The sequence below is a fragment of the Triturus cristatus genome, chromosome 10 (genome assembly GCF_964204655.1).
Source record: "Triturus cristatus chromosome 10, aTriCri1.1, whole genome shotgun sequence".
Classification (NCBI taxonomy): Eukaryota; Metazoa; Chordata; class Amphibia; order Caudata; family Salamandridae; genus Triturus; species Triturus cristatus.
The window spans coordinates 1167918574-1167933100 of record NC_140593.1 but is presented as its reverse complement, the minus strand read 5'-3'; the positions used below and the strand labels follow the sequence as shown (position 1 = coordinate 1167933100).

Here is a 14527-nt window from a genome sequence, read left to right as displayed (position 1 = left end):
TAGACCAGTCGTAGCTTGAATCTTGGCGAGTTTCAGTTTCAGGGTACCATTGTACCCTTCAACCAAACCCGCTGCCTGAGGATGATTAGCACTATGGAATTTCTGACAAATTCCAAGGCCCTTACACACACTCTGCATTACACTTCCCACAAACTCACTCCCATTATCCGACCATACAATCCGTGGCATTCCGTACCGAGGAAAGTATTCCTTCAGCAGGATTTTTGCTGTGGACAGGGCAGTGTTATCCTTAAGAGGATAGGCTTCAATCCATCTGGAAAACGCACAAACCACAACCAAAACATACTTTAGGTTATTGCATCTCTCCATATGGATAAAGTCCAGCTGGATAATCTCAAAGGGACAAACAGGAGGAGCAAAATTACCAGGTGGAGTGGGGGTACCCTTGCCAGGATTGTGCATCAAACACACCATACAATTCTTAACCACTCTCTCGGCACATTTTGCAATACCCTCATTTCTCCATACAGGGGACAAGAACCTACATATGCCTTTCGCACTGATATGTGCCAACCCATGAGCCATCGTCACAACAGCTAATACATACGCATCTGGTAACATCCACCTCTGACATTCCGTCAGGTCGACCCAACATCCATACATATCCAACTTTCCCGTACTTTCTTTCCACTTAGTCTTCTCAGCTTTGGTAGCCTCGTTCTGAATTGCTTTCACACTCTCAATAGTGTTTTCACACATACCAGTCTCTGTCGACCACCTTGCTGAACTCGTGACATACATTCGGGTCGCAAGATCCTTAGCCGTTTCCTTAGCAATCTCATCCGCAAATGCATTACCACGACCGACGTCGTCCGTCACTTTCCGATGTGCACTACATTTAACAATTGCCACTTGTTTAGGCAGTGTGAGAGCATCCAAAAGGTCATTCACGAGCTGTCCATGCTGGATCTTCGTACCATGCGATGTCATAAATCCTCTTTCTCTCCACAATCTTCCAAAGTTATGCGCAACACCGAAGGCATATTGACTGTCGGTAAACACATTCACTCGCTTTCCTTTCGACAAAACGCACGCTCTTGTCAATGCGACCAACTCTGCAGCTTGTGCTGAATTCTGATTCAATCTCGCAGTTTCCACAATCGTGCTCAACGTTACTACAGCATACGCAGTCGTCACATCACCATTCGGCAACTTAAAGCACGACCCATCCACATACAAGGTACCATCGGGATCTGGCAAGGGAGTGTTTGTTAGGTCCACACGACCTTTTGTTTCTTCCTCAGTTCGTAAATAACAATCATGTGGTGGCACATCATCTGATTCCATATTAATCGGCAACAATGTCGCTGGATTCAGTACATTACAACGTTTGATCTGTATATGACTTGCCAAAAGGGTCAGCTCGTACCCAGACAACCTTGCACTCGTCAGATGTTGAGTCTTTGTCCGATTCAAGAGAGTATCAACTGCATGCGGAACCATCACCATGAGCATATTATCCATAACAAGACCTGCGGACTGTCGTATAGACGCCGCTGCTGCCGCTGTCGCCCTCAAGCAACTTGGCAATGCTCTAGCTACTGGGTCTAAGGTCGAGGAAAAATATGCACAGGGGCGCTGCTTGTCACCAAATTGTTGCGTTAAAACACTCAACGCACAACCTTCCCTCTCGTGAACGTATAATGTGAATGGCTTACTATAATCAGGAGTACCTAACACGGGAGCCGAACACAGCGCATCACGTAGTTCAGAAAAACTTTTCTGACATTCCTCCGTCCATGGCAAAGGAGTCGAAACGTCCTTGCACGTGAGAGCTATCAATGGCTTCGCTAACAGTGAAAAATTCGGAATCCACTGTCTGCAGTACGACGTGATACCCAAAAAGGCACGCACATCTCTCTGAGTTGTTGGCACAGTCATTCGAGCAATTGCTGCGATTCTTTCAGGGGTCAACCTTCTTCCCGCCTTTGACAATAAGTGACCTAAGTAGGTAACTTCTTGACAACAATATTGCAATTTAGAAGGTGACACTTTGTGGTGTAAGTCACAGAGATGCTGCAACAGTGACACAGTAGCAGTCTTGCAAATTTGTTCAGTATCTGCGGCTACCAACAGATCGTCAACGTACTGAATCAAAGCCGCACCAGTCGGTAACACAAACGCATCTAGTTGACTTTTAAGAGCTTGGCTGTAGATCGATGGACTCTCACAATAGCCTTGAGGTGCGCGTTTGAACCGGAAACTGCGACCTCCTAACGAAAATCCGAACAAGTCACGACTTTCCTCAGCAATCGGAATGCTAAAGAACGCATTCTTAAGATCTATTACCGAGAACCATGATGCAGAGGCTGGAATCAGAGTCAGTAAAGCCGTAATATCTGGAACCACAGGAAACTGTGGGACACCAATTTTATTGACTTCCCGTAAGTCGATAACTAGACGGTACACGGGAGGCTTGGACGGATCTGTTCGTTTCAGAATAGGCAACACGGGACTATTACACACGTTACCTCGTGTCTCCTCGATAACATCTTTACCGATCAGATCGTAAATGATCGCTAATAGTGCCCGTTCACCATCAAGAGAAATTCGATACTGTGGTATGCGTGGTAAGCGCGCATCAACTTTCAATTGAACAACATATGGTGGGTTATCCAACTGGCCCACATCATTGGGACCTGTTGCCCACAAAGAAGCTGGAAGAGAACTCAATTCCGGTGGGAGCTTATCGATCGACAAATACATAGGGGAAATCACATTCTCCCCCAATGTAAGCTCCACACCCGTAGGAGAGCAATACAAAGTCGCATGTAACCTCTTCAACAAATCCAAACCCAAAAGATTCTCACCACAACCAGTAGTCAAAATCAAAGGAGCTTCGAGCTCATGAGACCCAATCGTAAGTGGCAAGGGGCTAGAAACTGGATTGCTAACGGGGGCGCCAGAGAATCCAACGGAAACATTCGTTAAGCCAGACAAGGGCGCGCCAGGGAGTTTCGAATGCATAATGGAACTTTTTGCTGCACCAGTGTCCAACAGAAAAGGCTCAACGATACCCAATGTAGCTACGTCAACATAAGGCCCTCTCTGATCAACCGGAACTGATACTTCTCCCTTCCTTCGTCTATGGCTGTCCTAGTAGATACCATCCATATCAACATCACGCTCGACGTAACAGTCATCCACATGATACTGTGCAGATCTACCGGACGAAGGTTCACGTCGATCGAAACAATTCTGTGAGTCTGAGGAAGTGGCAAAACGCTCGGCCTGACTCTGAGTAACTCCACGACCTCTACCACGTGAAGCTTGCTGAGGACCACCACGTCCTCCTCGAGCAGACACACCATTATTTCTATCACGGAGAACCGGACAATTAAACTTCAAGTGGCCCTCCCCTCGACAGTACGCACATTGATTGTATCCCAACACAAAACGGGGTGCGGGAGAGTCATTTCGCATCTGCGATCTAGAGAACTGTGATTGCGATCTATTTGGCTGTTGTGAATCATTAAAATTCGAGCGCGAAGGATACGCTTGCTGCAATAAGACCTTAGTTTTAAGATCCTTTGTTTTCTTATCTGCACGTTCACTTTCCTCCTTTTCCCTATTTTCGTAATATTGGGCCGTAGCCAATATTTGAGCAGTGGTAGAAACGGCCCACGAACTCTCAGAATTTTTCAACTTATTACTAAGTTCGGGCAACAAGTTCGACACAAACTTATCAACAAACAGCCGCTGACCACCCTCTGAGCCCATGTCCTGGCCACTATAATCGACAAATGCTTCCTCAAATCTCGTAAAGAAGTCGGAGACGCTTTCATCCCTCTTTTGCTTGCACGCGGACAGCTTGTCCCAATTAACACGCATCGCTGGCATAAGCGTTTTCATGAGGGTAATAATCCTCTGGGGCAATGCCACAATAAGCTGCTCAGGCTTAGCCCCACCGACTTGCTGAGCGTCTGCCGCTGTAAGGGCAGCCCAGTCACCGCCTAACTCAGCCACGTGATTCTCATGACGAATTTTCGCCCAAATCGGCTGAGGCACTACATTGCCGAACAACATATCAATATCAGCTAGATTCATAACAGTAGCATCCACCAATTGGGACAACTCCTTATAATAACCTGCTGGATTTTTACGGGGATCAGGCAAAGTTTGCTTCACCTGTAAGACTTCCGATCTCTTCCAAGGGAGGTGTATCCACACTCTCTGAAAACGGCCTGGGACAGGAGGGTTAGCATTAGGATCGCCTGGCATCCATACGGGGGGAACTTCCCGCATCGGATATTGACCAGGTTGCGCCATCCATGCTGCCGTCTCCTCCTTAAACAATGCTCGAGGTTGCACTGTACATCGAAAGGATAATAAACGTTCTAGAGCTTCTCGAACTTTGTCACCTACAATCACACCAGTTGTGAACCGATGCTGGAGCTCAGAAACCTCAGACGGTACAGTATCTACCCCATCGTGATCCCACTCCTCCTTCAACGATTTACACAATTCCTCAAACACGAATCGTTGAGTGGGCGCATTAAACTGAGAAAATGTGTCAAACACTACACGTGAAGGATATTTAACAGGATTACGAATCCATTTACGTGCCATTTTTACCAGCGATTCGCGCTCTCTATCGTCAGGAAGCTGGCTGCGCCTCTGAGCGACGTCCGAAAGAGTCGAGCCGAGTATTGGCCCAAAAAGCGGAGAATAAAGAGAAGCAACAGCAGTCAAGAGACGACTACGAACAGAAGGAGAAGAGGAAGAAGATCCAGGCGCGGCAACAGTAGGGGTAGAGGCAATAGAAGTTGACGCGGCACCAGGAGTAACAGGAACAACAGACTGAGGAGGGACTTGAAAAGGCACAGTAAGAAGAGAAGCCGGTAAAAGAGGAGGAACGATCTGTGGCACAAGGGGATTCGGGAGAGCGGGAGGAACAGCGGGCTGACCAGCAGCCGCCAAAACAGCAGGTGGAGGAAGAGGTAGAATCACAGGACCCAGAGTATCGGGAGCATAAGGGGGTGGTGATTTCAACAGATAAGACAATAGCGAATCCTCTGCCGCTTCTTCTCCTGGCTTATCGTTGTTAGGCGGTAGCGCCGGATAACACTTATCCACCGCCATATGATGAAGTCGAGCACTAACTTCCTGCTCTTTCTCATCTTTGTCTCGCTGATACTGTTCAGCATCTCGCATCACCGCGATAACGCCTTCTCTTTTACTTTTCTTACTCTGCTTGATTTCTTTCTGCTTGGCCTCTTTCCGCCACAACCGAAAGGAATCAAACATGGCCGGCCTAGCCTTCCTTTTAAACAGTTTAGCTTCCAAATTATCTAAAACGGCAGTTTCAAAACTACCATGAGATGGCCAACTAAGAACGCCATAATTTTTAGTGTAGCGGACCCAATATTCATTATACACGATAGGACCTACGCCATGGCGACTGTAGAGCTCATAAATCGGAGTTCCAACCGGAGGTATCGGGCATGAATCCTCCAGCCGGGAATCCATTCTGCAGCATTTAAGAAACCCAAACAAAGTACTACGGCTAGGCATCGCGCACACTAACCGAGTTTACAAACTTCAAGGGCTATCGAATTTACGATATCCTCGCAAAAAGTTTGCGAGACCCTCGGTTTTTGGCAATTGCAATCGTCAAATAAAACCCAACAACTAAGAACCACAAATGCTATGGTACCATGTAAACAACAAAGGAACACAGGGAGCGACCCACAAATACTTAACTGAAAGAACGATGGCGTCACCAGGAAGGCCCGTCTATCGTCTCGCCGTACAAAGAACTACGCCAGGCGCCAAAAACAGGTCGACAGTCAGGGCATCAGTCCGTCGCAGCCGTCAGGAGGCGGGGATCTTCGCGGGAAAAGACGTCGGGCCACTTATTTCGACAACTGGATCGATGAAGCGGGGTGCACCTTCCCTCGGAGATTTCACACGAAGTTCCTCACGATCGTTGGGCTTTGGACCGGTACCGCTGATGTCGCCCCACATTGGGCGCCAACTGAAGGACTGGGTTTTTCTAAGACCCAGCGGTGCCAGGGAACAACACCTGAAACCTTCGTGGGTTACCTGTTCTGGCGTACCAAACACAGAGACACGGGACACTTCCAGCGGCGTCAGAGTTCAGCGTTTATTTTACTGGAGAGATACAGAGGTCACAAGAAGTACACAGCCTGTAGGTTCTCGGAGACTGCTTCAATTTGCAAAAGTGGATCGCTCCTTTTATACACGTTTTTCCCATAGCCCAATATAGTGAACAAAGATTACAACTCAGTTCCCACAATAAACTTCAAAAAGGGTCGCGTTCATGTTTCAAGAGGCCGGAACATGATTACCACAGTATTGCCAGTTCCCAACTGTAAAGGCATATAAAACACATTCCATCCTGATCGTAAACCCATTAGGAGAAGGGACAAAAACAGATGCAAAGGGGGAACAAGGATGCACAACAGGTTAAAGAAGAGTGTTAAGAGTAATAAAGGAAACTTGATAACGGGATCAGAGATACTGTGTCTAATGTATGCATGGCTGAAACAATAGACCGGCACAGCAAGATGAGCCTCAAGCGGGGCCATCTGCCTTCGTCGTGTCATTTCCCTCATCATAAAAGTCATACTCAAAGGAACACGTGTCTCTCGCGTAAGCTTGAGAGTCCCAGGGTCACGAAGCGGACAAAAGTCCGTCCGCTAGCTACTTGAGGGCAAGAAACAAAATGGATGCCGTATCTAAAATGGAACCCGAGGGTTCAGATGAATAAACCCTAAAATAAGACGAACCATATGTGGTTGCGTAGCGAAACTGCGTACACCCACTGTACTCGTTATTTGCGGTTCGTAGATACCCAACTCATCCATATTCGTCACCACTCAAAAGTGTCGTTCCGTCCCACACGGAACCTCAATACTGTTATGTCACGGGCACCAGTTTTGCAGCAAAATTGACAAGGGCAGAAGGAGTTGTGGAAGACCTATAAAAACTGTTAGCAAAGCCAAGTCTACATATGACTAATACCTTCAGCACTTAGAACATTTCAGATTCTAGGGTGCTATGTTGCTGTTTCACAGCAGTTAGATATCAAGAAACTGCAAATAGTGAAGTTGTGAGGCAATAGAGATGGATCTCCAAAGGCAAACTCATTTCTGCATTAAAATCTGTTCTTCCTACAGAAGATCACTGAGAATTGTAGCCACACCAGACACAAACTCTTTTTAATAGAGAATGAATATTTTTTAAATATCTTTGTGTAAGTATTACAATGATTTTAAGTAATTAAGCATTAAAACCTATCTATCTATCTATCTATCTATCTATCTATCTATCTATCTATCTATCCATCCATCCATCCATCCATCCATCCATCCATCCATCCATCCATCCATCCATCCATCCATCCATCCATCCATCCATCCATCCATCCATCCATCCATCCATCCATCCATCCATCTATCTATCCATCCATCCATCCATCCATCCATCCATCCATCCATCCATCCATCCATCCATCCATCCATCCATCCATCCATCCATCCATCCATCCATCCATCCATCCATCCATCCATCCATCCATCCATCCATCCATCCATCCATCCATCCATCTATCTATCTATCTATCTATCTATCTATCTATCTATCTATCTATCTATCTATCTATCTATCTATCCATCCATCTATCCATCCAAAGGGAACTGCAAGTTGGACAACTATGACAATCTTTTCTCAAACCGCGGCCAGGGAGAGATGATGAATCCGTTGTTAAAGAATGTCTGGAAAGGTGCCTTCATCCCAACATTCAAATAGTTTTTCCCCTGAAGTTACTCAGTATTTACGGTGGTAATCTGTGAGAGGTACTGTAACAAAAGTCCAGTCCACAAGCTTTAACACAGTGCAATGGTAATTCACCCTTGTGGGCATATTGTCATTTGCCTATGCTTTCGCAATCAGTATTTCAGGCCTATAGTCTATGTTGTGACGTTTCTTAATTAACACCCCAGGCCTATTGCCTTGATCAGTTGTTTGTCACCATAACCAAGTCAGTCTTGCTCTGTGGAGCATACATTTTCCAACAAACCAAAAAGTGCAATGCAAGCACTCTTTATCAATAGAGGCAATGTCTGCCAATCACAATCTGAACTCAGGAGAGCAACAATTGTATACATACAAATGTGTATACAAATGAAGTTGACTATACAATATAAAACTCTTCCTCAAACTGCAGGACGAGGATTCTTCAAGTCCAAATATTCTTCACCAGGAAATGTTACAGGTGGTATCCAACACCAAAACCTTGACTATTATTTGCCAAGAGATTCTGTAACAAAATACCTGTCTACAGGTCAGGGTTTAACACAGTGTAAACACAATTCGCTCCTAAAGGCCCACTAGCTTTTACATACATTTCTCACAATAAGCCATACCTACTGCCTTTGCTGTAACTTTTATTCCTAAGCAGATGAGGGTTTTAGGATGGATCAATGGCCCGTTACTAAGACCAACTCTGTCCTGTTGTGTTTAGAATAGGTTTTCCCACATGGAAAGGAAACTGCAATACTGGTACTGTTTTTCAGAGGAGGTACACACATTTTGCCCAATAAAACCCTGTACTCATGGGAATCAATATTTGGGTAGAGCTAACGCCCTTCTATTAGTGGTCATAAAATTACAAATATGTACAAAAATACATTTGGCATAACAGTATGGAACCCTTCCTAAAAATGGCATAATAAGGATTCTCAAATTTGCAGATATATAACCCCGCAAGGACTGTCGCGGGTGTAACCAATACCAAAATCCATGCACACAGTAATGTGTAAGATTGTCTGTATCAAAACACCTGTTTACAGTGTTTAACACAGAGTAATGACAATACACCTTTAAAGGCCAAGTGGCTTTCACATATGAGTTTTACAATCAATATGTGAGGCCTACTGCTTTCATTGTAACGTTTTAGAATAAACGGATGAGGCCGAGATCCTTGATCTGTGGTTTGTAACTAGAGCCAGCTCAATCCTCCTGTACTGAGCTTAAGCTTACCCTCTTGTATTGAACCTCAGATTTCCCACAAACAAATAAGTGCAATACAATCACTTTTTTCCAGCAAAAGTACACAACTTCAATCCAAACAAAACCTGTACTTTAACACTGTAGCGTAATCAACAGTTTTTAAAATAGTGCATGGATGCTTATTAAGTATCCCATTCATAACACATAGTTCTGGTCACTTTTGTAATGGTTACCCTAATGTGTAGGTGAAAATATGGATATATCTATTCACAAGGCCAATTAAAAACCCCAAGTCCATTAACAGTGCAATTGAAAGAAAGTTTCTAAACTTATTTGGTTTGTCCTTCTTCTGAGTCTCTGGAAAATCCACCTATTCGTTATGGTGAAAGGAACAATTGCTGATTAGAAATTCCTTTTCCAGGACTATGGCAAGACCTTATTACTTAGCCTGACAAAAGGCCTTTTAATGTACTTGCAAGTTATTCAGAATACAGCATTGCATCTACTTTTAATCCCTCCTCATTGCACTTCTGCCAAAATGGATCTAGACAAGAGCCATTGGTTGTCCATTGAGAAGCACAATGGTTTTAAAACATATGGCTGTCTCCAGTTCTGGCCTGGCATATCTTAGAACTCAGCTTCAGCCTGACACCCCTGCCCGCTCCCTAATGTCCTATTCCATGACTTTTTTGCAAATATCAACAAAAAGGCTTTTCAGAGTTGGGGTTTCTCCTTCATTTCTTTGAGTCAACCTGTTGGTGTGAGCTCCCTCCAGGGCACTTAATCAAGACAAACTAAAACTGAGAAACCTATCTTTTTATCATCATTTATTTCTTGATTTTTTTGTTTTTTATCTTTCATTGTGCTGGGACGCCTCAGTGCAGTTATTGGTCTGTACAAATAGTTTACTTATTCTTTCTTTTATAGATCCATTGTTCTATATTTGCTTTTTCATGGACTCTTTCTTCTGGAGTTGAGATCTTTTTTATTTACCTTTAAAACTATTGCACTGAATTTTAGTTAACACACTGCTTAGAAGTTCCACTAATTAACAATTTACAGAAATTTTAAGACAAACCTTTAATGTTATCAAATATTGTATATGAGTCTTTAAAGCAGAGAATTAAAAGGTGTTTACTCCACATCCACAACAGATCAGCTATGCAGCAGCGCTCCCTAGTCTAAGTGACAAATTCCTGTACCCGTCTTTCCTACGGACAGTGACCAGCGTTTCATTCGTACCACATGCTTTGGTGCAGTTACTGCTCCACTTTGGCTGGACATGGATTGGAATTCTGTCCTCAAACAATGACCTAAGCCTTGAAGGCAGTCAGATGTTTAAGGAGGAGGCAGCAAAGAAAGAGATCTGCTTTGAATTTTTTGAGACTCTCCCCACAGAACCCAACAGCGCCCACTTAAACAATGTAATTAACATTTTACAAACATCTTCCGTCAATGTGGTCATTTGTTTCACATATTCAGTACAGATCACCCCAGTACTGAAGGCGCTATCTCAGCAGAAGATGGCTGGAAAAATTTGGATTGCGGTGACAACCTGGTTTCCGTCTCCAGTATTTTCCAGAAGAGATCTATGGGAAACATTGAATGGGACATTGGGACTAGCTGTGTACAGTGGGCATATTCCTGGCTTCAAACATTTTCTTGACAACATCCACCCTTTTAGGAACACTGATGATATATTCTTGAAGGTTTTCTGGGAGCAGGTTTTCAACTGTAAATTTGTGAATGAAACAAAATCTGGTAACTTTACAGATATGAATGGGCATTGCTCTGGAACAGAAAACCTGGAATCCCTTGATGCTTCTGTATTTGAAAAAGATGATTTTAGGTACCCATATTCTGCATACAAAGCCACCTATTCAGTGGCAAATGCACTTCATGATCTGCTCTATTGCAAATCAAAGGAAGGTCCTTTCATAAACAGGTCATGTGCAGACTTAAAGGATTTTAAGCCATGGCAGGTGAGTGTGTGGAAGTTTTTTATCCAAAACTACAAACGTTAGTATAGCATATTTTGCCGATATAGTAGACATCTCACTCAGTCTCTTCATTAATGACACATCTGGGAGAAGCTGTCTTAGAATATGGTGCACACTTATGTAAGTGGGCACCCTGCACTGATCCAGACAACCCTTATGGGGATTTTAGTGGTCTTAGACAACCTTAGAAAGCTCTCTAAGTGGTAGCTGTGGAGAGCAGCCTTCAGGGTTAGTCCAGAAGGAGTGTAAAACAGCTTGTTTTACCAGAGCGTAATCTCATTGATATAGATTAAGTGAAAAAGAACCACACAGTGTATATATAAAATATATTTATTTATTATAAGACACTCAACAACACATAAAAATATCTCCTTCCCAGAGATATACACAATGCACACAATACTTTGCAAATAAAACAGGTAAGTAGCATGAATACACAGTGGTCTCGTGGGGGGACCAAACCATATACTAAAAGAGTGGCATGTGAACCACGACTCAAGTCAAGACCGTACCCAGAAGATGGAAAAGTGCTGTGAACCACCAAAGGTATATACCCAGGAACCCCACGGAGGCCGTGTGCAGAGTGGGAACACGACCGCGTGTTCAATTCAAGTAAATGGGCAAGTTGTGGATGCAATTTTAAAGAAGAAGGACCCTTCCCAGTGGACCTGGAAGAAACCCTGTGGAAGACAGAAGGTTGGAGAGCCACCCCACCCATGGATACCCTAGGAACCAAGATACCTACACCAGGGTAGCCCGGTGCATAGGTGTGAAGTGGACTCGGAAACTGCAGTCGAACTCAATGGAGGACTTCAGGAAGATGCCACTGCTGGAGGAGGTGAATATATCTGGTGGAACCCAAAGGTGGATTCTAGGTGAGAAGCACCTGCAAGCAGAGGGGACAGAGTCTATGCCACTCAGGAGTGACCAGGAGGCACGGGAGACTAATGGCCACTGATATCAGAGGTTGCAGGAGTGCTGATGATGAACTTGGAGCTACAGCTGTGCGGACCAGGCAATTCTTTGAAAGACCAGGAGCTGTTCACAAGCTGTCCCATGTTGGATGTCGAGAGCTGAGGGGTGGGTGTCCGCTGGGAGCACCAACAAGCCTTGGCAACAGCAACCAATGTGGAAAGCAAAAAGGTGTAGTGTCGGCACCAACAATTCCAGGTGACTTGCCACAAGCAGGGTAGTCAGAGCAGCCCCAAGCAATCAGGGGAGCCCACTGAAATCAAAGAAGTCCTCAAGAGGACCCACATGCCGGAGGCGCTGGAGTTGCAAGAGAACTTCAAGCAGCTCACCAAAGATGCAGGCCCACGGTACAAGCAATGTGGTGAGGACAAAGATCTTGGCCACAGGAGATGCTTGTGGTTGGGGCTACTAGGAGTTCGAAGATCTTGGAGGAAGGAAGCCAACAAGCCTTTGAAATGTCAAGTCGAGGCAGTGCACAGGGGTTCGGTTCCTACAGATCCAATGAGGGATACTGGCCTCAAACTTGGTGAGAGGACAGGGCAGGCCTCAAGGAATGTGAAGAATCCCCACCTGTGTTTACTAGCCTTTCAGAGTCCGTGGGAACCTAGGATCAGCAGACTGATCAGCTTCATTGCAGTGCCTGCAGATGCAGGGAAGTGACTCCTTCACTTCAAGGGAGATTCCTTCAGGTGTCTTGGATGGCCACAGGCCTTGGAAGGTTCCTGTATGGAGCATGGGCACAGACATTGCAACAGACTTGCAGGATAACGATACGAGGAGCAGCAGGAGTCTTCCCAGTTGCAGTCTTGAAGCGCAGAGCAAGGTCCAACGAAGTCCTGAGTGCACTGGCGGTCGAAGATGAAGTGTCGTCTTGATATGAATCTTTTCCCACGACAAATCTAGGGACCCACCCACAGTTAAGCCTTTAAGCACCCTAAAGAAAGGGTTGGGACAATTCAAGGTTCCCTCCCAGGGAAGGGGTCAGACAGTGGGGAGGATATTTCCATGTCCTTTGTTCAGTTACGTACCAGAGCAGGAGCCTAAGGTTCCCTGAACTGGTTTGAACTGGACTACGCAAGGAGGGCACCAAATTTGCTCTAAAAGCAGCCTCAGTGGTGCTGGCAAGTGCCCTTACCCTGCCCCAATACACTTAACCCTGTCTGGGAGGTGGTCACACCTCCCTGTGACAGGATATCTATTTTTATGCCTTCCCCTGTTCGAGCTTGGCTCAGCAGCAGGAGTACAGAAACATATCACTGGTCGGCAGAAGCCCTAGCTTTCTGTCCGGTTCTGGAGGGCCACCCGGAGGAGTTTTACACTGCAGGGAATCATAACCCCCACACCATTTACAGTGTGGGGGTATGATTCCAACATGTTTGATACCAACCATGACAGGGTTTGTCACAGCCAGTTTAGAGTTAGCCATCGCTTAATGACACATGGCCACTCTATATATCGTAATGGCTGATGCACTTACAACCCGGGAGAATGGACTCCGTAGGTTGTAGGGGTGTCCTGCTCATGCAGGTGCACCCTCACACTTAGAACAGAGCACCCTGCCTTCTGGATTGAAAGACCTGCTTTAAGGGTCACTTATAGGTTTTAGGTGCAGTGACCTGAGATATGGGAAAACCTATACCTGTCGTAAGTGGTGCTAGCACCAGCTTACGCAGGCTGCAATGGCAGGTCTTTCATCACAGTTTGCGTGGTTTCCCACAGGTGGCATAATACATGCTTCAGCCCATGGGGAACCCCTTGTGTACCTATGTCCTTGGTAACTCACTACTATATGCTAGGGAATTAAAAGGATACAGCAGTAACCATTCTGGGATGTACCTAAGTACTCACCATAACCATTTTAGGGTAGAAAGCACAGAGACTGGGATACTGATTAGCAGGATCCCAGTCAGACTAGTCAGAAACAGCATACACCAGGCAAAAAGTGGGGATACACATGAAAGCAGATCCTACTTTCCTGCAACATCTATGGAGATCTTCTACCCTGAGGTTTTACTCGCTGGCTTATCAATGACTGCCACCTTCTCATTCCATCCTCACAACAGAGTAGTTCTTGCCAGAAATGCCAAAGTTCTGAAACACCTGTGTGTTTGCTTGCACAGCCACAAAGATGAGCTACAACTAGTGATTGTTAAGATAGGCATTAAAAATATTACACTAAAGAGACAGTAATACTGATTGTCTTTTAGAGTAGGTGGAAAACCACCAAATCAGATCCCCTGTTGATATGCTCCTCTGCCTATTTAGAGCTCCCAGACTGCTAGGTAGTGATATCTAGGCCTAGCGTAGAATCACAGGACATGTGACTCCACTGTAGGCTCAATGAAATGCAATGGCTGCATTGTGTACTTTTGAACACAAAGAAAACTCATGAAGCTTGCAAATTAGGTTCTCTCCATGGGCATGGGGGCTAAAAATAGCCTTCCATGGGAAACCCTTGTCTTTTTTGGAGTTTCTGAGCAGGTCATTCTAGTGATGGTCTCCCTGTCCTACATATGGTGGGGCAACCCTCACTACAACCTGGCAACACTGTGGCAAAA

At 45.2% G+C, this 14527-nt stretch overlaps 1 protein-coding gene across 1 annotated transcript in view; it reads left to right on the top strand.

The window, feature by feature from the left end:
* LOC146796867 (extracellular calcium-sensing receptor-like) overlaps positions 1-14527 on the top strand; it is a 108661-nt gene that overhangs the window by 50387 nt on the left and 43747 nt on the right. Inside the window, exon 4 of the mRNA XM_085630249.1 lies at positions 10152-10979. Within this exon, the coding sequence (XP_085486375.1) occupies positions 10152-10979 (828 nt within the window). The remainder of the gene's footprint in view (positions 1-10151; positions 10980-14527) is intronic.